This window comes from Coregonus clupeaformis, chromosome 6, assembly GCF_020615455.1.
Source record: "Coregonus clupeaformis isolate EN_2021a chromosome 6, ASM2061545v1, whole genome shotgun sequence".
In the NCBI taxonomy this organism is placed as follows: Eukaryota; Metazoa; Chordata; class Actinopteri; order Salmoniformes; family Salmonidae; genus Coregonus; species Coregonus clupeaformis.
Window position 1 is genome coordinate 46,133,804 of NC_059197.1, and position 23,767 is coordinate 46,157,570.

Genomic DNA, 23,767 nt, shown 5'->3' on the forward strand with positions numbered 1-23,767 from the left:
TCCTCATAAAGGCTAGGTCAGAATCCACTGGGTCCTGAGGGGGCAGTTGTGTTAGCCTGTGCTGTGCAGAGCCCAGACTGCCGTGTTGAGAGACTGTGGTGAGTACAGTATAAGGGCTAATTGAAGCAGAGAGAATAATTGGATAGGATAACTGACATCACCACCTTGGAGGGACTACATGGACTTAAAAAAACCCACTAATTTTCCTTTTCTGTTGCAAAGCGGTTTCAAACGTTTTCCATGGCATGCCCTAATGAACATGACCCTGTGTAATTGTTCTGGTTCCAGGGTGGTAGGGACAGGACTGGGTTGCGAGGGACTCAAGGTGCTTACAGAAGGACTGAAAGACAACCACACAGTGGTCGACCTCAGGTAACACAGGATATTAATGCTCTGATAGGCTACAGCTAGTCAATAAAATTCATTATAAAGCAGTCTCTCACCAATCATTGTCTGCCATCATTCCATGGTTTAAGGATGGCCATCAATCACATTGGCGACGTGGGAGCGGGCTGTCTGGCGGATCTACTGCAGACCAATCATACACTTAAAGATATCAGGTGAAGATGAGAAACCACTGCTATCAAAGATATCATCCTTTGCGGTTAAAAACAGCCTAGTCACACATCTGTGGTCAAGTTCTCTCATATTCTTATGTTAGTTCACACTAGGTAATTACAAGAATAAGGCCTGGATTCAAACAAACACAGATGTGCACTATTGCTGTACCTAGGTTGTTGATCTGTCTTGGATTGATCCTCGAACATAGGCTTTTGGTCAGGTAAATCAATATTAGCAACAGACATGTTTTTGTGTTTGTCACGGTTTCTGCCGAGGCTGCTTCTCCTCCTTGTTCGGGCAGGCTTCGGCGGTCGTCGTCTCCGGAGTACTAGCTGCCACCGTTCTATGTTTCGATGTTCGTTTGGTTTGGTCTGTTTGTACACCTGTTCTTTGTTAGTGTTGATTATGTGCCCTATAAGTTCTCTTAGGTTTTGTCATGTGTTGTGTGTAATTGTTACGTGTCAGCTATGCGTCAGTTTGTTCTCTCTCGTTCTGTTTGTTTTGAGAGAGTGTCCGCACTGTGTGCGCAGTTTGAGTTACGCACTGTTCCCTGTGTGCGTAATTGTTTCGCTTGCCCTCCGGCTGGGATTTTGCCGTGAGTCTTTTGTATTATTTTGATCCTCACTAAAGACTGTTGAAGAGCCTCTGTTGTCCTGCGCTTGATTTCTGCACCACATCTACGCTCAGCCCTTGACAGAATTACACACCACCATGGAATCAGCAGGAGCCGCGTCATCTGTCGAGGCAATCGAGGAGCGCCTTCGCGGACAGGATCAAAAGATCAGTTGGATTGGGAACTCTCTCGAGGGGGTGGTGGAGACCCTCCGTAGATGGGAGACCGGCGGGGCTCCCACGCATCCACCCCTCGCACCATCGCCATCAGCCAGTCCGCCTGTTCAACTTCCGGAACCCAGTGGGATTCGGCTCTTGCTCCCGAGGGCGTATGATGGTACCGCTGCCGGGTGTCAGGGTTTCCTTCTACAAGTCGAACTTTACCTAGCCACTGTACACCCGGTGCCCTCGGGATACGAGAGTGTTTCCGCCCTCATCTCCTGTCTCACCGGCAAGGCATTGGAATGGGCCAACGCCGAATGGAGGAGGATAGACGCCGCTACTATCACATATGCTGAATTCTCCCGCCGCTTCCGGACTGTGTTCGACCATCCACCGGAGGGGAAAGCGGCGGGGGAGCGTCTGTTCTACCTCCGGCAGGGGATGAGGAGTGCCCAAGATTTTGCACTGGAGTTCCGTACTCTAGCGGCTGATGCAGGGTGGAATGAGCGGGCCCTCATAGACCACTTTCGCTGCAGCCTCAGGGAGGACGTCCGTAGAGAGTTGGCCTGCAGGGACACCACTCTCACCTTTGACCAACTGGTGGACATGGCAATTCGCCTAGACACCCTGCTGGCCACCCGCGGACACCCTGGGGGGGGGTCGCCCATTCCACCCTCCAGCACCTCCGAGTCGAGTCCCATGGAGCTCGGAGGGGCTGGCGCTAGAGAACGGAGGAGAGGGAGTTCGAGGAGGGCCGTCCCCTGCACCAACTGTGGCCGTGGAGGACACACTGCGGCCAGGTGCTGGGGAGGGTCTCCTGAGGGACGAGACGGCAGGCCACGCGCTGGGGAGTCCTTCCTGGTGAGTAGGCGCCCCACTTACCCAGAGCTCTCTGTCGTGCACATAACCATACCTGTTTGTTTTTTACAGGTTGCACCTCGTTCCCAGCATAAGGCGCTAGTAGATTCAGGCGCGGCTGGGAATTTTGTAGATCGTAAGTTTTGTAAAGAGTTAGGGATTCCTCTCCTTCCTGTTAAAGATCCCTTCCCTGTACATGCCCTAGATAGCCGTCCGTTGGGATCGGGGTTGATTAGGGAGGTCACAGCGCCACTTAGGATGGAGACGCAGGGGGGTCATGAGGAGACGATTCAGCTATATCTGATTGACTCTCCTGCGTAACCGGTGGTGCTGGGGCTTCCCTGGTTGATTACTCATGATCCCACTATTTCGTGGCGAGAGAGGGCTCTTAAGGGGTGGTCTGCCCAGTGTGTGGGGCGATGTCTGGGTGTTTCCGTGGGGGCGACCTCGGTGGAGAGTCCAAACCAAGTGCCCGCATTGCACATTCCCCCCGAGTATGAGGATCTGGCAGTCGTGTTTAGCAAGGCGAGGGCGGCGCGATTGCCACCTCATAGACAGGGGGATTGTGCGATAGATCTCCAGGCAGGAGCTGCGCTCGCGCAGAGACATGTGTATCCGTTGTCGCAAGAGGAGAAGAGAGCTATGGAGACATACATAGCTGAGTCTCTGAGACAGGGATACATACGGCCCTCCACTTCCCCTGCGTCCTCGAGCTTCTTTTTTGTGAAGAAGAAAGATGGAGGTTTGCGCCCGTGTATTGATTACCGTGGTCTCAATCAGATTACTGTAAAATACAGTTATCCACTCCCTCTGATTGCGACTATGACGGAGTCATTACACGGGGCAAGGTTCTTCACAAAATTGGACCTCAGGAGCGCCTACAACTTGGTGCGCATTAGGGAGGGCGATGAATGGAAGACAGCATTTAGTACCACCTCGGGTCATTACGAGTATCTCGTCATGCCATACGGTCTAATGAATGCTCCGTCAGTCTTCCAATCCTTTGTGGATTAGATTTTCCGGGACATGCAGGGACAGGGGGTGGTCGTGTATATCGACGATATTCTGGTGTACAGTTCTACCCGAGCCGAGCATGTAGCCCTGGTGCGCCGAGTATTGAGGAGACTGTTGGAGCACGACCTGTATGTCAAGGCAGAGAAATGTCTGTTTTTCCAGGAGTCGGTCTCCTTTTTGGGTTATCAGTTGTCTGCGTCAGGGGTGAAGATGGAGGTTGACCGTGTGTCGGCCGTGCGTAATTGGCAAACCCCAACCACAGTTAAAGAGGTGCAGCAGTTCTTGGGCTTTGCGAATTACTACTGGAGGTTTATCCGGGGTTTTGGACAGGTGGCAGCTCCCATCACGTCCCTTCTGAAGGGGGGTCCGGTGCGCTTGCGGTGGTCAGTTGAAGCGGACAGGGCTTTTGGGAGACTGAAGGACCTGTTTACTTCGGCGCCGGCGCTGGCGCACCCGGATCCCGCTTTACCATTCCAAGTGGAGGTGGACGCGTCAGAAGCCGGTATCGGAGCCGTTCTCTCGCAACGGTCCGGCACGCCACCTAAACTCCGCCCCTGTGCCTTTTACTCGAAAAAGCTCAGTCCGGCGGAGCGAAATTATGACGTAGGGGACAGGGAGCTGTTAGCCGTGGTACAGGCCCTAAAGGTGTGGAGGCATTGGCTTGAGGGGGCTCAACACCCTTTTCTCATTTTGACTGACCACCGTAATCTGGAATACATTCGGGCAGCTAGGAGACTGAATCCTCGCCAGGCGCGGTGGACTATGTTTCTAGCCAGGTTCGTGTTTACGATCACTTACATCCCTGGGTCCCAGAACGGAAAGGCAGACGCCCTGTCTCGGCGGTATGACACAGAGGAGTGGTCCGTTGAGCCCACTCCCATACCACCGAAGTCTTGTTTGGTGGCACCGGTGGTGTGGGAGGTCGATGCTGAAATCGAGCGGGCGTTACGTACCGACCCTAGTCCTCCCCAGTGTCCGGTGGGTCGGACGTACGTTCCGCTCGAGGTTCGGGATCGACTCATTTATTGGGCTCACACGTCACCCTCCTCTGGCCATCCAGGTATTGGCCGGACAGTGCACTGCCTTAGCACGAAGTACTGGTGGCCAACGTTAGCCAGGGATGTGAGGGTTTATGTTTCCTCCTGCTCGGTGTGTGCCCAGTGTAAGGCGCCCAGACATTTGCCCAGGGGTGGTTACAACCCCTGCCCGTTCCCAACGACCCTGGTCGCACCTCTCGGTGGATTTTGTTACAGACCTTCCCCCCTCACAGGGGAATACCACCATTCTGGTCGTTGTGGACCGGTTCTCAAAGGCCTGTCGTCTCCTTCCCATGCCGGGTCTCCCTACTGCCCTACAGACCGCTGAGGCACTATTCACCCACGTCTTCCGGCATTACGGGGTACCCGAGGATATAGTGTCTGATCGAGGCCCCCAATTTACCTCCAGAGTCTGGAGAGCTTTCATGGAGCGCTTGGGGGTTTCGGTTAGCCTTACCTCGGGGTACCACCCGGAGAGCAATGGGCAGGTCGAACGTGTGAACCAGGATGTGGGTAGGTTTCTGAGGTCATATTGCCAGGGCCGGCCGGAGGAGTGGGAAAGGTATGTTCCCTGGGCCGAGATGGCACAGAACTCTCTCTGCCACTCCTCCACCAAACTAACTCCGTTCCAGTGTGTTTTAGGATACCAGCCGGCTCTGGCACCTTGGCATCAGAGCCAGATCGAGGCCCCTGCGGTGGATGAGTGGGTGCGGCGCTCGGAGGAGACGTGGTACGCTGCTCACGTCCACCTACAATCCAAGCTAGATGCCCTCAACCTCACGCAAATTATCAACGAACCTACCAGGTACAACCCTAAATCCTTAAACATGGGTACCCTCATAGATATCATCCTGACTAACATACCCTCTAAATACACCTCAGCTGTCTTCAACCAGGATCTCAGCGATCACTGCCTTATTGCCTGCGTCCGTAACGGGTCCGCGGTCAAACAACCACCCCTCATCACTGTCAAACGCTCCCTAAAACACTTTAGCGAGGAGGCCTTCCTAATTGACCTGGCCCAGGCATCCTGGATGGATATAGATCTCATTCCGTCAGTAGAGGATGCCTGGTTGTTCCTAAAAGTAATTTCCTCTCAATCTTAAATAAACATGCCCCATTCAAAAATACAGAACTAAGAACCGATATAGCCCCTGGTTCTCCTCAGACTTGACTGCCCTTGACCAGCACAAAAACATCCTGTGGCGTACAGCATTAGCATCAAATAGCCCCCGCGATATGCAACTTTTCAGGGAAGTTAGGAACCAATATACACAAGCAGTCAGGAAAGCAAAGGCTAACTTTTTCAAACAGAAATTTGCATCCTGTAGCACTAACTCCAAAAAGTTTTGGGACACTGTAAAGTCCATGGAGAATAAGAGCACTTCCTCCCAGCTGCCCACTGCACTGAGGCTAGGAAACACTATCACCACCGATAAATCTACAATAATCGAGAATTTCAACAAGCATTTTGCTACAGCTGGCCATGCTTTCCATCTGGCTTCCACTAACCCGGCCACCAACTCTGCACCCTCTGCTGCAACTTGCCCATGCCCCCCCGCTTCTCCTTCACACAAATTCAGACAGCTGATGTTTTGAAAGCGCTGCAAAATCTGGACCCCTACAAATCAGCTGGGCTAGACAATCTGGACCCTTTCTTCCTAAAACTAGCCGCCGAAATTGTCGCAACCCCTATTACTAGTCTGTTCAACCTCTCTTTCATAACGTCTGAGATCCCCAGAGATTGGAAAGCTGCCGCGGTCATCCCCCTCTTCAAAGGGGGTGACACTCTAGATCCAAACTGCTACAGACCTATATCCATCCTGCCCTGCCTTTCGAAAGTATTCGAAAGCCAAGTTAATAAACAGATCATCGACCATTTCGAATACCACCGTACCTTCTCCGCTATGCAATCCGGTTTCGAGCTGGTCACGGGTGCACTTCAGCCACGCTCAAGGTCCTAAACGATATTATAACCGCGATTGATAATAGACAGTACTGTGCAGCCGTCTTCATCGACCTGGCCAAGGCTTTCGACTCTGTCAACCACCGCATTCTTATTGGCAGACTAAATAGCCTTGGTTTCTCAAATGACTGCCTCGCCTGGTTCACCAACTACTTCTCAGATAGAGTTCAGTGTGTCAAATCGGAGGGCCTGTTGTCTGGACCTATGGCAGTCTCTATGGGGGTGCCACAGGGTTCAATTCTTGGGCCGACACTTTTCTCCGTGTATATCAATGATGTCGCTCTTGCTGCTGGTGACTCTCAGATCCACCTCTACGAGACGACACCATTTTGTATACATCTGGCCCTTCATTGGACACTGTGTTAACAAACCTCCAAACGAGCTTCAATGCCATACAACAATCCTTCAGTAGCCTTCAACTGCTCTTAAACACTAGTAAAACTAAATGCATGCTTTTCAATCGAACGCTGCTAGCACCCGCCCACCCGACTAGAATCACCACTCTCGACGGGTCTGACCTAGAGTATGTGGACAACTACAAATATCTAGGTGTCTGGTTAGACTGTAAACTCAACTTCCAGACTCACATAAAGAATCTCCAATCCAAAGTTAAATCTAGAATCGGCTTCCTATTTCGCAACAAAGCCTCCTTCACTCATGCTGCCAAACATGCCCTCGTAAAACTGACTATCCTACCGATCCTTGACTTCGGCGATGTCATTTATAAAATAGCCTCCAACACTCTACTCAGCAAATTGGATGTAGTCTATCACAGTGCCATCCGTTTTGTCTCCAAAGCCCCATACACTACCCACCACTGTGACCTGTACGCTCTTGTTGGCTGGTCCTCACTACATGTTCGTCGTCAAACCCACTGGCTCCAGGCCATCTATAAATCACTGCTAGGCAAATCCCCGCCTTATCTTAGCTCATTGGTCACCATAGCAGCACCCACCCGTAGTCTGCGCTCCAGCAGGTATATCTCACTGGTCATTCCCAAAGCCAACACCTCCTTTGGCCGCCATTCCTTCCAGTTCTCTGCTGCCAATGACTGGAACAATTGCAAAAATCTCTGAAGCTGGAGACTCTTATCTCCCTCAATAACTTTAAGCATCAGTTGTCAGAGCACCTTACCGATCACTGCACCTGTACACAGCCCATCTGAAATTAGCCCACCCAACTACCTCATCCCTATATTGCTATTTAATTTGCTCTTTTGCACCCCAGTATCTCTATTTGCACATAATCTCTTGCACATCTAGCATTCCAGTGTTAATACTATTGTAATTATTCTGCACTATAGCCTATTTATTGCCTTACCTCCATAACTTAATACATTTGCACACACTGTATATATATTTTCTGTTGTATTTCTGACTTTATGTTTTTTTTACCCCATATGTAACTCTGTGTTGTTTTTGTTGCACTACTTTGCTTTGTCTTGGCCAGGTCGCAGTTGTAAATGAGAACCTGTTCTCAACTGGCTTACCTGGTTAAATAAAGGTGAAATAAAATAAAAATAAAAATCTGCAGCGGGCCATCCGTCAACAGAAGACGAGCGCCGATCTCCACCGCAGTGAGGGACCGGTGTACGCACCGGGAGATCGGGTCTGGCTCTCGACCAGAAACCTGCCCCTCCGCCTGCCCTGCCGGAAGCTGGGTCGGCGGTTTGTGGGGCCTTTTAAAGTCCTGAGGAGGTTGAACGAGGTGTGTTACAGGTTACAATTGCCTATTGATTACAAGAATATTAACCCCTTGTTCCATGTGTCTCTCCTCAGGCCGGTGGTAGCTGGTCCACTCCAGGACTTTGAGATAGAGGAGACTCCTCCGCCCCCGCTGGACATCGAGGGGGCTCCGGCGTACACTGTTCGGTCCATCCTGGATTCGAGACGCCGGAAGCGGGGGCTCCAATATCTCGTGGAGTGGGAGGGGTACGGCCCGGAGGAGCGGTGCTGGGTGCCGAGGAGGGACATCTTAGACCCGTCTCTTCTGACCGAGTTCCATCGTGGTCATCCTACGCGCCCTGCTCCGCGTCCGCCTGGTCGTCCTCGAGGCCGGGGTCGGCGCACGGCTGGATCCGCGCGTCAAGGGGGGTACTGTCACGGTTTCTGCCGAGGCTGCTTCTCCTCCTTGTTCGGGCAGGCTTCGGCGGTTGTCGTCTCTGGAGTACTACCTGCCACCGTTCTATGTTTCGATGTTCGTTTGGTTTGGTCTGTTTGTACACCTGTTCTTTGTTAGTGTTGATTATGTGCTCTATAAGTTCTCTTAGGTTTTGTCATGTGTTGTGTGTAATTGTTACGTGTCAGCTATGCGTCAGTTTGTTCTTTCTCGTTCTGTTTGTTTTGAGAGAGTGTCCGCACTGTGTGCGCAGTTTGAGTTACGCACTGTTCCCTGTGTGCGTAATTGTTTCGCTTGCCCTCCGGCTGGGATTTTGCCGTGAGTCTTTTGTATTATTTTGATCCTCACTAAAGACTGTTGAAGAGCCTCTGTTGTCCTGCGCTTGATTTCTGCACCACATCTACGCTCAGCCCTTGACAGTGTTCCTCAGGCTCCGTGACAACCAGATTACTGATAAGGGAGCAGAACTCCTCATGGAAGCACTGACTGAGAATACCACTCTGGAACATCTCTGGTGAGCAGTGACACACTCTCGGTTTACCATGTACACTACCGTTCAAAAGTTTGGGGTCACTTAGAAATGTCCTTGTTTTCAAAAGAAAAGCAATTTTTTTGTCCATTAAAATAACATCAAATTGAGCAGAAATACAGTGTAGACATTGTTAATGTTGTAAATGGCTATTGTAGCTGGAAACGGCAGATTTTTTATGGAATATCTACATAGGCGTACAGAGGCCCATTATAGCAACCATCAGTCCTGTGTTCCAATGGCACGTTGTGTTTGCTAATCCAAGTTTATCATTTTAAAAGGCTAATTGATAATTAGAAAACCCTTTTGCAATTATGTTAGCACAGCTGAAAACTGTTGTGCTGATTAAAGAAGCAATAAAACTGGCCTTCTTGAGACTAGTTGAGTATCTGGATCATCAGCAATTGTGGGTTCAATTACAGGCTCAAAATGGCCAGAAACAAATAACTTTCTTCTTAAACTCGTCAGTCTATTCTTGTTCTGAGAAATGAAGGCTATTCCATGCGAGAAATTGTCAAGAAACTGAAGATCTCATACAACGCTGTGTACTACTCCCTTCTCAGAACAGCGTAAACTGGCTCTAACCAGAATAGAAAGAGAAGTGGCGCAGTGCTCTAAGGCACTGCATCGCAGTGCTAGCTGTGCCACTAGAGATCCTGGTTCGAATCCAGGCTCTGTCGTAGCCGGCCGCGACCGGGAGACCCATGGGGCGGCGCACAATTGTCCCAGCGTCGTCCAGGGTAGGGGAGGGAATGGCTGGCAGGGATGTAGCTCAGTTGGTAGAGCATGGCGTTTGCAACGGCAGGGTTGTGGGTTCGATTCCCACGGGGGACCAAAAAATATATAATGTATGCACTCACTAACTGTAAGTCGCTCTGGATAAGAGCGTCTGCTAAATGACGTAAATGTAAAAATGTAAATGAGTGGGAGTCCCCGGTGCACAACTGAGCAAGAGGACAAATACATTAGAGTGTCTAGTTTGAGAAACAGACGCCTCACAGGTCCTCAACTGGCAGCTTCATTAAATAGTACCCGCAAAACAGCCGTCTCAACGTCAACAGTGAAAAGGCGACTCCGGGATGCTGACCTTCTAGGCAGAGTTACAAAGAAAAAGCCATATCTCTGACTGCCCATCTTAATCTTTTCTTTTTCAACTCTGCCTAGAAGGTCAGCATCCCAGAGTCGCCTTTTCACTGTTGACGTTGAGACTGGTGTTTTCGAAAACAAGGACAATTCTAAGTGACCCCAAACTTTTGAACGGTAGTGTATATGCTCTAATTAATACATTTCTTATAAAACATTGAGGAATTTGAATTCCAATCTGCAGGTATGGGTCTGCAACCTTAACATCTTTACATTAGTTTACTTAGCATTGATACTGTTATCTGCTCAATTTCCTACTATTTGAACAAGATAATATTTTACATATGTTGACATTTCATTGTGACTGTCTCTTTTCTCAGGATGTTTGACAACAAGTTATCAAAGGAGGGAGTCAGGAAGCTGAAGGAGTTCACCAGGAGCATGTCTCATCTGGACATCAAAGTGTGCATCTGATTTCATCTGCCTTTCCTATTGCTGATGATAGACTCCAAGTACTTCATCATTGGTGGATGGTGTGGTTGTTTATTTGTAAATAAGAATTTGGTCTTAACTGACTTGCCTAGTTAAACAAAGGTTAAATAAAAAATAAAATAAATAGATATGGTACTTTTGCACATATACATGGTATGAAAGATGTTATTAGTATTTAATTATTACTAACTGAGTTTACATTTGGATGTCAGGTTGTAATAAGTCAATGAATGTAGCCATAGGTCAATGAAATCGTCTGCAATAGGTCTACACGTTTTTCCAATAGTTTGCATTCTTATGTTGTGTCAGAAACGCATCGAAGTAAAGAAGCGCGTAACGTTTAAACAGCACTTCCATGTATGGCCAGCAGAGAGCAATAGACCTGCATACGCATTACCTGTTGGAACTCTAGGGTCATAGTCTACTATGTGGAAATTAGATGATCATGTTCCCTCTCTAACAAAGTTGGGCATTAATGGTTTAACAATAATTTGTTGGTAGCCAACTAAATTTCACTACTGAATATTGAAATGTATTAAGTTGAGGGTGACAAAACGAAGTTGACAGTATTTATTTATTCTACCACAAGATGTCAGCATCAATTTAAACTTTTGATAATAATATGCCATTTAGCAGACGCTTTTATCCAAAGCGATTTACAGTCATGTGTGCATACATTTTTACGTATGGGTGGTCCCGGTGATCGAACCCACTACCCTGGCGTTACATGCGCCATGCTCTACCAATTGAGCTACAGAGGACCTTTCTACAGTGTCTTTGTTTGGCTCCTTCCTAGTCTGGTCCATGGGGACATGCCATTATCCTTAGTTTCAATTTCCATAGAAAAACGAAAATATGTCAAGTTACCTGAATAATAAGGTCATTTTTTCTGATGCCCACTCTTTGATTTGATTTAATGAGGGACAGTGCTACTATTACTACACATCTAATTCTATATTTTCTCACCTGTGAAGGTAGAAACTCATATTCCCTTTGTTATGCACTTTGGAAAAAGTTTGTCTGTTTGCCCATTTACCTCAACCATAAACAAGTTTGCTATTTTTGTTTTATCTATAAATAGACTAGGCAATGTGCAAATCTCGAAATGTAATTGAAAATAAAACAATGCCTGCAACGGTCCTTTTTTAAGTTAATCTTTGCCATAACTCCCTCCTGTCTTTTGTGTCAAAACATTAGCTGGCTGTTTTCACCAATTAATTATTTATTTAATCATTTAAGCGCTCTCTGATTGGTTTGAGCGTGTCTCTAGCTCAGGACCTGGCCAATGGAGATGCAGGCTTGTTTGTGCAGCTTTGGTGCGAAAATAAAAGCAGGAATCTGCGTTGAAAAGAGAAATGTGGATGCAAAGAAACAAAAGATTGAGTCAAGTCTACAGTATAGCTGTAATTTGTTGTTTTGAGAATAACAACTATAGATTTTAAGACAAAGACAGAGTCCAGTCAGTGGAGAGGCAGGCGACCTTGTTCGTGGTTCCAGACACTCAGGTATGGTACCGCACTTTAGGGATGCTCTACTGTTATTCTAAGGGGAGAAATCTATAAATTCTCTACTTTGCTTTTATTTAAAATTGGTCACTGAAAAAAAGACAAGCTATGTTACACTGAGTGTGCAGAAATGAAACATTGTTTATAGTCTGTCATATCTTCGTAGCCGACCCTGAAATGATTATCCGAGACAAAACATGCAACAATGTTTCAATGGAAACTTATCTGAAAATGACTGTGTATAGGCCTATCAAGGAAAGTATGAGTGAATTATACTTTGAATTTGATGTTGTTACATTAGGCGTTTATTGTTGATTGCAGTGCTATTAGTTTCCCCTATAGCAACTTTACTGTTACATGATGTGTAGTCCACGTGACTTAAGAGGGGGTGATCATCCCAATTATGTTTTTGTTTATGGTGTTTTGCTTGAGGAGCCTATACACCGTTTGCAACGCTGTCGTTGGCATCACGAAATGTTACAATTATTTTAGGGAAATAACAGCATGCAGTTGACTTATAAAATGTATTTAAATGTCGACGTCATGTTATCATGATTTTATTTTGCTTTTCTACAGATTGAGTTTAAGTGTTTAGAGTTTATATTTTTAATGTCCAAAGGGGGAATTTGCTTTGCAACGAAATACAGCCATATTAGATAATACTGTCCTTACTTGTGTGTCCATTTATTCCATTTTTTTAGTAATAACATTAACATTGAGGGGAAATGTGCTGCATGATAATAGTGAAACCATCAAATGTCGTTGAGATTTGTGAAACTGCATGGAAGCTGTTGGCTAATTGAAGCTTTGTTTCGAACGGTGAGACTGTTGCTATGCACGGCGTGCTGTGTTTTCGATACTGAACAGCTGAACTTCATGCGAAAGAGATGGGGTGGGGGTGCAGGAGGAGGAGGAGGCGCATTGAGAGGGCAGATGATTTCAGTCCAGTTCAGACCAGTTTACAGAGCTGCTCATTTCCCGCACCATACTTATTGTTTAAGAACCTCATAAGGACAAGGCGAATCATAATATAGGCTTAATACCCATTGTCCAAAGTACTGAGGACCTGACCTTCACACCTATCAATAAAATAACTAACATATATAGGCTAATATGTAGTGAAAATAAAATGACAGTGAAATCACGAGAAAAATAATACCACCTCTTAGACTAAAATAATATGCAATGCATATCTAATAGTTAATTGGCCAGTGTGGGTTTGTGTTAATTAATACATTGTATGTTGTAAGTTTTAGGCTACATTCCGTGATACATAGGCTTAGTAGAGGCAAATTATAATTATCATTATATATTTGTTACATTATTAGCCCATAGGCAGTTATTGATGTCTGGTGAAGATGGCGACGGGAACAAAAAGGATGATGATCTCGCGCCGCACTAGTTCGAACCGGCTGGAACTTGGCCTCACGTGGAGTCATTCTTGGTAGCTTTATTAATATGCAGCCAATGATAGAGGTCCAGAAAACTATCTGCCAACCAGAGGGAGCTAGGGCGGTGTTTTGGTACATGAGTAGGAGGGGTTTTGTGGTCCAGGCACGCTCCTGGAAGAGCTCAGCTGTTTTGTAATAGTGAAAAAGTATTATCCTACAAGGACAAAGACAAGGAAACCCAGTGACTTAAAAGGCTGATAGCTTCATCTTCTACTGTACACATACCATAATTAGCATAATGATTGTTATTTGAAATGGAAATTCATGTTTCATCCTTGTGTAGGTATATCCCCCTTATGTATTGGCTACCTCTGATGTATCCCTCACCAACTCATATACAGTTTAGTGTAGTATTTATATGTCACATTTAAATGTCAAACAACTACCAAATATGTATCTTCACACTCTTAGCCCCTTAACATGTATCAACCTTATCTTCCAGGCCACCAGCCCTCCTTCGTTCTACGAGCACCGTTGTGCCCCTCTTCTACCTGTGAAGATAATAATAATAAATAATAAAGATGGCACCCTCCCTGGCCACAGCCTTCTCCAGGCGCTGGTGGATGGCTGTGACTGCGGTCATAGAGAACCTGCTGTTCTCTGCTGTGCTGCTGGGCTGGGGCTCCCTGCTCATCATGCTCAAGTCTGAAGGCTTCTACTCCTACCTCTGCAGAGAACCTGGTAAAGCTGTGTAGCATGATGCACTACAATACCCATAATGCTCTGTGTTACACATCCTGTTTTGTCAAAATAGGGGGTTGGGAAATGAAGACAATGGGTTGGATTTATACAGTATAACACTATTCCAGGTGCTGAAATATATTTTACGTTGTAGACAATTTTTATTACAATGAATAGGAAACCCTAAAAAGGGAATACCATTATTATATGTGTTATACCTGTGTTATTACACAAGTATTGTAGGTATGAGAATGATGGAAGGTTTTTGTTGCTTCAGTTTATGCTTGGTTTATGTTGCTAAATGTCACAATGAAACAAGCATTTTTAGCAACATAAACCAAGCATAAACTGAAGCAACAAAAACCTTCCATCATTCTCATACCTACAATACTTGTGTAATAACACAGGTATAACACATATAATAATTTGTTTTTATAGCATTTTTTTCTATATCTAGTATTGCTGTCTCACTCAGCAAGTGAGACACGTGAAGGGGTATCTCTTGGGCTTTGAAGGTCTGACAAAGATTGAGTGTGTTTTAAACAATCCTACTTATTATGCTTATTTAATTCAGCAATCAAAGGTGTTTCTATTTCACTACTGTGAGACAAAGAGGACTTTATGTGTCTGTGTAGTTTTAATTCAATCACGTTTGTTGGAATGGTCCAACGCTTCAATAGTGTTCTTTAGAACAATACCGTAAGTTCTTTCATTGGATGTTAAAATAGAATGGTGTGACAGAATGTTCAGATCAACTGGATATTCTGTGGGCGAGGATGAAATGAAGGGGTGGGGGTTTCTAATCCAATCACATTGAGCAGAGGAATTGAATGAGTTTCCCCTTACGTTTGACATGATCAGTTCCTCCTGAGGGTCTTTGTCTGCTTAAATGCAAACGAAACCAGGGCCATATTCACAAAGTGTCACAGAGTAGGAGTGCTGATATAGGATCACTTTCTCCTTTTCGATCATGAATAAGATTACATAGACAGTGGGGACCTGATCCTAGATCAGCACTTCTACTCTGAAACGTTTTATGAATACAGGCCCAGAACAACTGCTGCAGATAATGACCTAATTGGGGTTTTTGTACAGATTTATTGATGATGTTGCCATAAAGGAGAGTCTTTAAAAGAAATTCACCTATACAGCCTGGCTAGTCTTGAAAGTTTGCGAGAGGGATTTATTAGATCATTGGCCAAGACACTTGCGTTGTTTCCAGCCCCGCCGAAGTTGAGCTTTGAGAAAAAATAACACATCAATAGCAGTCAGCCTGTTTAACAAGCCTCTAATGCGGCTATGATTCAGAGCTCTCTCTCTATCATGGGGATTTGATGATTCCACTAAATCATCCACATCACAGAGATGATGGATGAAACCAGGGGGTGGTGGGCATGGGATCTGGGATGAAAGCACCAGGTACATTTCTGTGTGCTCATAAGGGCGTCTTTTGTTTTATTGGTTTATTTGCATCCAAATGCTACAGCGAACCAGTGACTTGGATCCCCCCTCTCTCTCTCTCTCTTTCTCTCTCTCTCCCTTTCTCCCTCTTTTTCTATATCTCGCTCTTTCGTTCGCTCTCTCTGTTCCCATAGTCTATGAATCATCTGTCCTCCTTTCATCTTTCAAACACACAGACACTTAGGGAGGCAGTGGGCATTAGAGAGAGGGAGGGAGAGAGAGAGGGAGAGAGAGAGAAAGATAAATATGTGTCTTCACTGAGACCTTGAGATGATAGGACAAATAAAGCACATCATCATTATGTAGGTCGTAACGTAATATCTTCAGAACATGGCCTGTGATGGACTAGATCATATAATAATATTGATAGAGCATGGCTTGTGATTGACTCAAGAGTCCTCTGATCATCTGCCACAGTGATTTCTATTTGCCAGGCAGCATTTAACATGTCAATAGGCCTTTTCATTTATGCAGATCAGGTCAGTCTCGACACTCTTTCATCCTTGCCTTCTCTTATGTTTCAAAAGATGAATGCATTCAAAGGGCATCTGTCAAACAGATTGCTGAGAGTCCTTTATGTGTTTGGTGTCATGGTGACCTTTGTCCCCATATCGTTGTTTCGATTTAAAGGATCTGAGATTGGACTGTGTGACACTGTGGGCCACCTCTGTTTTGGTTCCTCACCTATCTGCTAATGGAAAAGTTTGTGGTTAGGCTGACATTGTGAAGTGTGAGGCTCACATTCCTCCCACATGTAACATCGTTGACTCCCAGTCCCTTCACCTCTCTCTCTCCGGCAGCTCTTGTGTTTCATTACATAAACTAGACTGTCATCATTCCCACATTACATTTATCTTGGTAGAGTCTGTTAGTTTAACACTGTAAGGTGTGTACTGTTGACGTAGTTTGATTTACACTCAGTTTAGCTAAGGCATGTTTCACTGACAACATGGACAGAACATATTGTACAGGAAATATCAAGCCTCTTGTTTTTATTGTTAGTATGAAGCATCCAGTGCCAGTACTATTACAACTACCAACAAATAGAATAGAATATCAGTTTTTTATCTGTAATGGAACTTGGAAAATCACGTTTCATAACTCTTTTATCATCATGTATGGTGTCCCTGTCTTACACCCCCTTCCCCCTCCCCCTCCTTTGCTTTAAGGTCAAGTATATGGCAGGGGCACATAGTTGGAATGTCTGTGTCAGTATGGGCCCTATGAGCCCTGGGGCATCTCATGTCGCTAGCTACTAGCAGGGAACATGAGAGGCCCTAGGGCCAGTGTGGAATGAGTGGAAGTGTGGAATGAGTGTTGTTTCAGCAGAGACTTGAGAGAGCAGTGCGGACTCCCCGCTCACCCCTCACCTCACCCACCCTGTGACCCCAACCACCTCCCTGACAGAACTCAGCCTTACCGGCTTCCTTAAACTAGTCTGGTCACAGATCTGTTTGTGCTGTCTTGACAACTTTTGTTTGGCTTGACCATAGGAGTTGCCAAGACAGCACAAACAGACCTTGAGCAAGGTACTTAACCCTAATTTGCTCCAGGGGCTACTATGGCTGACCCTGTAAAAATCACATTTCACTGCACCTATCCGGTGTATGTGACAATAAAACATCATCTTTTATTTTTATTTTTTATCTGACACCAGGCTAGCTTCCTTCCAGCTCTTATCAGCCGACTATTTTAATCAGTGTTGCGTCAGTGTTATTAGTGCTCAGTAACAGTGGGATGTTTGCGGTGTTAGGGAGGACAGGGAGGACATTATCTGGAGCTGATTAATATTCTGTCTGCTCACTGCTTTGAAATAGATAGTGCTTTAAGGGCTGATGATGATGGAAAATACTGTCAGTTGGTTATCTCTGGTGAGTCAATGCGAGGAAATGCAGACATTCTACGCCTATGGCAACCATTTTCTAGCAACAAAGCTAGTCCGCTGGATTCAGTCATTTACATTTATCACTGATAAGTGATAGGGTCAGACGCATTGAGATTGATACAGCATCTATGGGCAGATAGATTGATTGATTAGTTGAAGATTGATTAGTTGATTATTACACAAAGCAATGTTTTTTTGGACACGAGGAAGAAACACATCCATTTCCCATTGATGGATGATCAGGTTAAAGATGACAAATATCACATTATGTTCTTATTATGTTGGTCATGTAATAATCTTGTTAGCGCATGGTCTTAGAGTCTGAATGTTCTTATTCTGACTCTAAATTACAAGGAAGAAAGCTGCAGGCACATACCTGAAAAGCAGGGCCCTAGCTAGATAAATGATTTTATTTGAATATTATAGGTTAGGTGAACTGTAGTATCATAGCAATAATGTCAGACTAATTTTTAGTTCATATGATTTCAATGGAACTGGATGTTCTGCGAGTCATTAGAATCACGCTGTAAAACCTCAGAACTGAGAAGTGAACTGTGTTTTGTTTGAAGGCGTTGTAAGGTCATTGTTGCGCTAACACAGTGTTTGTGCTCTGCAAGGCTCAGGGCGCTTCCCTTATTGACTCAGCAGCAGCAGCACAGCCTCACATTGTCTGGATTACTCAGCAGTAAGACCCCACAGCCAGGCAGGCCCAGCTGCCGTTGGCCTTCTGCTAACCTATATGTTAACTACCATCTACCATGACCTTTAACCTACATATTATATAATACAGTCATGTCTACTCCCAGACTCACTCTCAAGAAAACAACAACCTGCTTTTCAAGACTGCTTGAAAAACACCTTGTGTTACCAAAGGTTTTTGGAGAGAAAAGTCACGTCACCTGAGAATAACACTGAAGAAAAAAAAAACAGTTTGTCTCGCAGCCTATCCTCCCCTAGGCCCTTACTCAATGCCTTACTAGCTCCCCTAGGATACTCAACTTTTTTTATGAGACTTGTCACTGTCAAGGCTGTCATCATACTCTTTAATTTTTTATATTTTGTGGGTGTTGGCTACAGTTATTTTTCTCTCCTCAACAACAACAGCAATCTGTCTCATAACCAAGGCACTGGTGTCCAGTCCTTATAACAAACAGTGTTATGAAGTATGAAATAAATAACTGATGATATGAGCGCTCTGTCTCTATCCTCTTGGGGATTCACTTTGGGAATGTTTGGGGGTGCTAAGGGGTTGGTTTGCCATGGAGCTGCCTTGATTTGGGGGTTCAGAGTAGACCCAGTTCCTTCCAGCTATTTCTGCAGCTTGTTGATCCCAGCAGTTTGGTTACAGTATCTTTCACTGAGCTTTTTCTGTTTACCTGGCCTGTCCATGGCTCACACTGTCTCAGGAAAGAGACACACAAGACACAAATGAAACACAAATATAGATGTACTGTTGAGATGGATGACTTTTCAAGATGTTTCCTCTGAAATCAATGGCCTCAAGTGAGGGAGGACGTTTCTTAGAACACTTGCGCAAGATATCTTGCAATCCAACCCCAAACAAACCTATATTGTATCTGCACTCTCAGAAGCTTTTCATTTTTCAGATGGTCCATGATGTACTGCCAACAGGCACATTCTATCTAATCAAACTAGAATGTAACGTTTCGGAAGAAACTTTAGTGTGATTGTTTCATCTATGGGTCTTTTGATGAAATTAGCATGACTGTCATTTCCAATCCCGTCTTTTTGACATTTTAGTCATTTAGCAGACGCTCTTTTCCAGAGCGACTTACAATTAGTGAGTGCATACATTTTTCATACTGGCCCCCCGTCTTGATAGTCTGATCATGCTTAATTTCTCTACCAAAACATCAGGAATCCCTTTTGAATGTATGTTTTTATATCTTCTATGTATGATGCTAAATCTATTTCCCTCTGGGACCATAAAGTTGAATTTGAAGGTTCCATAAAGTTATTTTGTGCCTCCAGGTAACAGCACCAGTCAGAACCAGTCTGAGCCAATCCTGGTTGGGGATGAGAAGAGGATCACCCAGAGCCCCATGGTGGAGGAGGACTACCTCCAGATGAACGGCTGGCCCATCTGTAAGGACCAGGATGAGATGCTGAACTTGGCCTTCACTGTGGGCTCTTTCCTCCTCAGTGCCATCACCCTGCCCCTAGGCATTGTCATGGACAAGTATGGCCCCCGCAAGCTCCGGCTGCTCGGCAGGTAAGAGAACAGAGACAAGGTAGTAATGTACAGTTGCGGGCACTATAATTTAAGCTAAGGTGTTGGGGTGATAGTCTCTGTACCCGGGTTTGAGTCCCGGAAGTGGCTATACCCCAAATTCACTATATTGGTGTCAGAAGTGGGATGACAGAATAATTGCCGCAATGCACATGCAAACATGGCGCTCTAAAGTGTTATTGAGATTGTCACAAAAACCTATACCTCGGTACAGCGTTTAATAATTTTTAGTACCCACAACTTCCTGCTGCATATGTTTTTATGTTCTATTTCTGACTTGGCTTGGGTGTGTCTTTGTATGAATAAACCTTCCTCATATTCAACCTGTTCTCTGTTATTTCAGTACCTGCTTTGCCTTCTCCTGTATCCTGATCGCTTATGGATCGAGCGACCCCAAGAGTATGTATATTTCTTTATTCTTTCTTTATTTACTCATGTTCTATTCTAGAATGTATGTCAGTTCCATCCCGTCTGCTTAACACATGTGTTTTCCCTGCACAGATCTGTCCATCCTCATATTCTTTGCTCTGGCACTGAACGGGTTCGGAGGCATGTGCATGACCTTTACTTCTCTCACGGTAAGTGGTGTTTTCTCCTGTACTGCAGGGAGAGGGTGGGGAGGGGAGAGAGGGGAGTGAGCAGAGAGAGGTGGGGATGGGGACAGTGGTGAGGAGGGGGGAGAGCGCTAAGGTGCAGGGTGGAGTAGGGAGACAGGGGAGCAGAGAGAGCAGTGGGGAGAGAGAGGTGGAGAGCGGAGTGGAGAGGGGAGCGAAGAGAGAGGGGTGGGCGGGTGGGACATGTCATAAACCGGATGGAGAAAAGGGGAAAGTGCTGCATCACAGGGAGGCCACGTGCAGAGGGAAAAGGAGAGGGATGGAGAGGTAAAGTAAAAAAGAAGGAGGGACAGACCCTGCGCTAGAAATCTATTATTCAACCGTGCTCTGGTCCAACTGAGAGCCAAAAAAAGACACCTCTTCATTACGTATTCATGATCCTGACGAGGGCCCTTTGATTGGGCGGCCCAGACTGCTAGACTAGATGTTCTGATTCATCTTGCCTTAGGTACGGCCGGGTTTCACTGACACAATGGTGTTTACAGATAACGTGATTTCATTGTTTCATTGTTTATCTGCATAGATACAATTGGTATTACTTTGTTGTCACCCAACTGAGAGCCAAAAAAAGACAGCTCTTCATTACGTATTCATGATCCTGACGAGGGCCCTTTGATTGGGCGGCCCAGACTGCTAGACTAGATGTTCTGATTCATCTTGCCTTAGGTACGGCCGGGTTTCACTGACACAATGGTGTTTACAGATAACGTGATTTCATTGTTTATCTGCATAGATACAATTTGTATTACTTTGTTGTCACCCCCCCCCCCCACCCACCACCGCACTGTATGCTGAGCTGACAAACAGGAAGTATGAAGTCAGTCACACTTAGCGCTGCTAGGGTTCCTTCAACCCCTCCCTGGCAGTTTCCTGCTCCCTGGCCTCCCCACCACCCCCCACTGCAGGGGCTCAGAGGGGCTCTATCTGTCTGTCTGTCTGGCACACTCACACACTACCACGACACCCAGAAGCTGCCCAGCCGGTTTCTTCTGCCCCCCACTCCCACTTCCATACTGTCGTGTTGTTTTAATTTTCTCTGGTTTCATTCATTCCCCACGCAAGAATATCTCAGCCTGTCCTGCTATAGCCGTTTAGTTCCCTCACGTGTGTGTGCGCGTGTGTGTGTGTGTGTGTGTGTGTGTGTGTGTGTGCGTGCGTGTGTGTGTGTGTGTGCGTGCCAAGGAACTGGCCTTTGGTGTTGTTTCAGCTGTTCTGTTGCAGTAACCTCGCTCTTGTAATTCCTTGCTCTGACTAACAGTGTGTTTTACACTGCTGGTCTGGGTTCATGTTGTTTTGTACAGCCGGACCTTTTTCTTCGAAACTTTCTTCTTCTCCACTCTCCTCCCGGGCGTGGGGGTCAAAGGTTGTCACAGAGGATTGTTTTAGTTTTTTTATTCAAATGTACCCTTTTTTCCACAAAAGCCGAAATGGATACATTCAATCAGTCTGAACTCATTGAGTTTGTCCCCCACAGACAGTTGATATGATATTATGTTAAGGTTTATTCTGAGTTTCAAAGTCATCTGGATTGTAGATTTACACAAAAGGAAAGGTATGCAACATGATACCCCTACTCCATCACCTTTTCTTTCTTTCTATGTGTTCTCTTCTTCCTGGTTCTTCTAATTTGCTGAAAGGGGGTGGTTTGGAAGCTTGCCCCCTCCTTCCCTCCCTCTCACTCCTTCCCTCTCTCTATGATTGCACACTCAGCACTCTGTGTCCCAGGCAGTACAGCTGCAGTAAACAAGTGGAAGAGAACCCAAGGCGGTAGAGGAGAGCTCTCCTCTACACACCTCTGTTTTCTATCAGTAAACTGCCTAGTCTATCTCTGTCTACCCGCAGCCCTTCTCCAGTTACCAGCAGCAGGCTGTCAGTCTCTCTCCCTCCCTCCCTCCCTCCCTCCCTCCCTCCTCCCTCCCTCCCTCCCTCCCTCCCTCCCTCCCTCCCTCCTCCCTCCCTCCCTCCCTCCCTCCCTCCCTCTTCTCTTTAATAGCTTTGACCTCAATCTCTCCCTCAGTCAGCCATAGTAATAGTAATCACCACTGCGGATATCTCTCCTAACCTTCCTCTATCCATCTCTTTCTCAACCAGACCCCACTCCCCAGCCCCTCTCTCCGCACTCCTCCAACACATGCACACACACGCACATACATATAGACACAGAGCTCCTCCTCTTGTACATTGCGGCACTTGTTATGATTATTCTATTATCTCTGAGTCATGTTTTGCTGTTTTGCATGAAACACTAATCCTTTCTAGGACTTCTTCATTGGTCCCAATCCCTCTCTGGGATCTGTGTCACTAGGTCCTTGGGGGGAATTAAGTTAAAAAGAAGATAAACCTAGATGATTATTTACCTCTTCCTGGGACTTGGAAAGGGAACGATGGAGAGGGATAGAGAGATGAATGTCAAAGGTGAAGTGAACTAATGATAGTCTTGTCCCAGATCTGTTTGTGCTAGTCCCAGATCTGTTTGTGCTAGTCCCAGATCTGTTTGTGCTAGTCCCAGATCTGTTTGTGCTAGTCCCAGATCTGTTTGTGCTAGTCCCAGATCTGTATTATGTTGTTCTCTTGCCAGGAAAGTACAAACAGATCTGGGACCAGGCTAGACTAAGGATAGTTCCTCTCTACTCAGACAGGGTCACCACCACGAACACCGACCCCCCTGCCTGTAAAATGTCCTGCCATCAGATGTTGACTTGCTAACTGGTGCTTGATGACACACTATTAGACTGTGGAGGCACTGATCTCAGGGTCATGTTGATTTCCTTATTAAAGGTCATGGATGGACCGTAGAGGCAGTCAACTGCTGCACATGCTGTTGTTGTTGTTGTTTTCACCGTGCACTAGCTTTAGGTTTAATGTCCAGTAGGGGCGGATAGGGATTCACATCAAGGCCAGCAATGCAAAAAACCAAGTGTTGATGACAGAGAGAGAGTGAGAGAAAGAGCGAGAGACAGAAAGAGGGAGAGAGATAGAGTGGTAGAGTGATGGCACAGAGATGGAGATATTCAGGCTGGTGTTGTCTGCGTGTGATCGTCAGGGACACAGCATGTTGACTCATTTTATGATGGAGGTCTGTCCTGTCAGGATTGGACCGGTTTGTACTTGTTCCCTTTGGCTGCTGAGAACCAGTCCAGTAAGCCCTGACGCTTTTACGCAACAGCAGCCCCTCTTCTCTCTTTCACTTCTCTGTTTCCCCCCTTCTGTCAATTTCCTCCTTGTCTGTTCTCTCTGGCCTTTGTGCCTTAGAGGCTTTTAGTTATTCCACTCTTCCACTCTCCTCTTTTCTCTCCCACTTTTTCCTCCCTCTGTCTCCATCTCCTGCGCTAGAGATAACGATCATTGCTGCCGTCACACAAAAGAATCAGATGAACCCAGATGCAATGGGTTGTTTTCTGGTTAGGGCTTGTTTTTCAAGTAGAACTGTAGTGCACGCATTTGAGACACTCATGCGCCTCTCCTGGTTAGCAACATGTTGATATGG

The 23,767-nt window shown here is 46.0% G+C and overlaps 1 protein-coding gene and 1 long non-coding RNA gene across 3 annotated transcripts in view; both read left to right on the plus strand.

Moving 5' to 3' along the window:
- The first annotated feature begins 533 nt into the window (after nucleotides 1-533).
- LOC123491080 lies at nucleotides 534-10,375 on the plus strand. Its single transcript, XR_006661149.1, has 3 exons — nucleotides 534-560; nucleotides 8,759-8,842; nucleotides 10,321-10,375. It is a non-coding gene; the product is annotated as an uncharacterized LOC123491080 (long non-coding RNA).
- A 1,382-nt stretch (nucleotides 10,376-11,757) lies between these two features.
- The window catches only part of LOC121567465 (large neutral amino acids transporter small subunit 4-like), a 21,363-nt gene continuing 9,353 nt past the window's right edge, over nucleotides 11,758-23,767 (plus strand). For both annotated transcript variants that reach the window (XM_041877523.2, XM_041877524.2), the window contains exons 1-5: nucleotides 11,758-11,937; nucleotides 13,831-14,069; nucleotides 19,408-19,648; nucleotides 20,010-20,065; nucleotides 20,168-20,244. In XM_041877523.2, coding sequence (XP_041733457.1) covers nucleotides 13,910-14,069; nucleotides 19,408-19,648; nucleotides 20,010-20,065; nucleotides 20,168-20,244 — 534 coding nt within the window. In that variant the 5' untranslated portion in view covers nucleotides 11,758-11,937; nucleotides 13,831-13,909. The remainder of the gene's footprint in view (nucleotides 11,938-13,830; nucleotides 14,070-19,407; nucleotides 19,649-20,009; nucleotides 20,066-20,167; nucleotides 20,245-23,767) is intronic.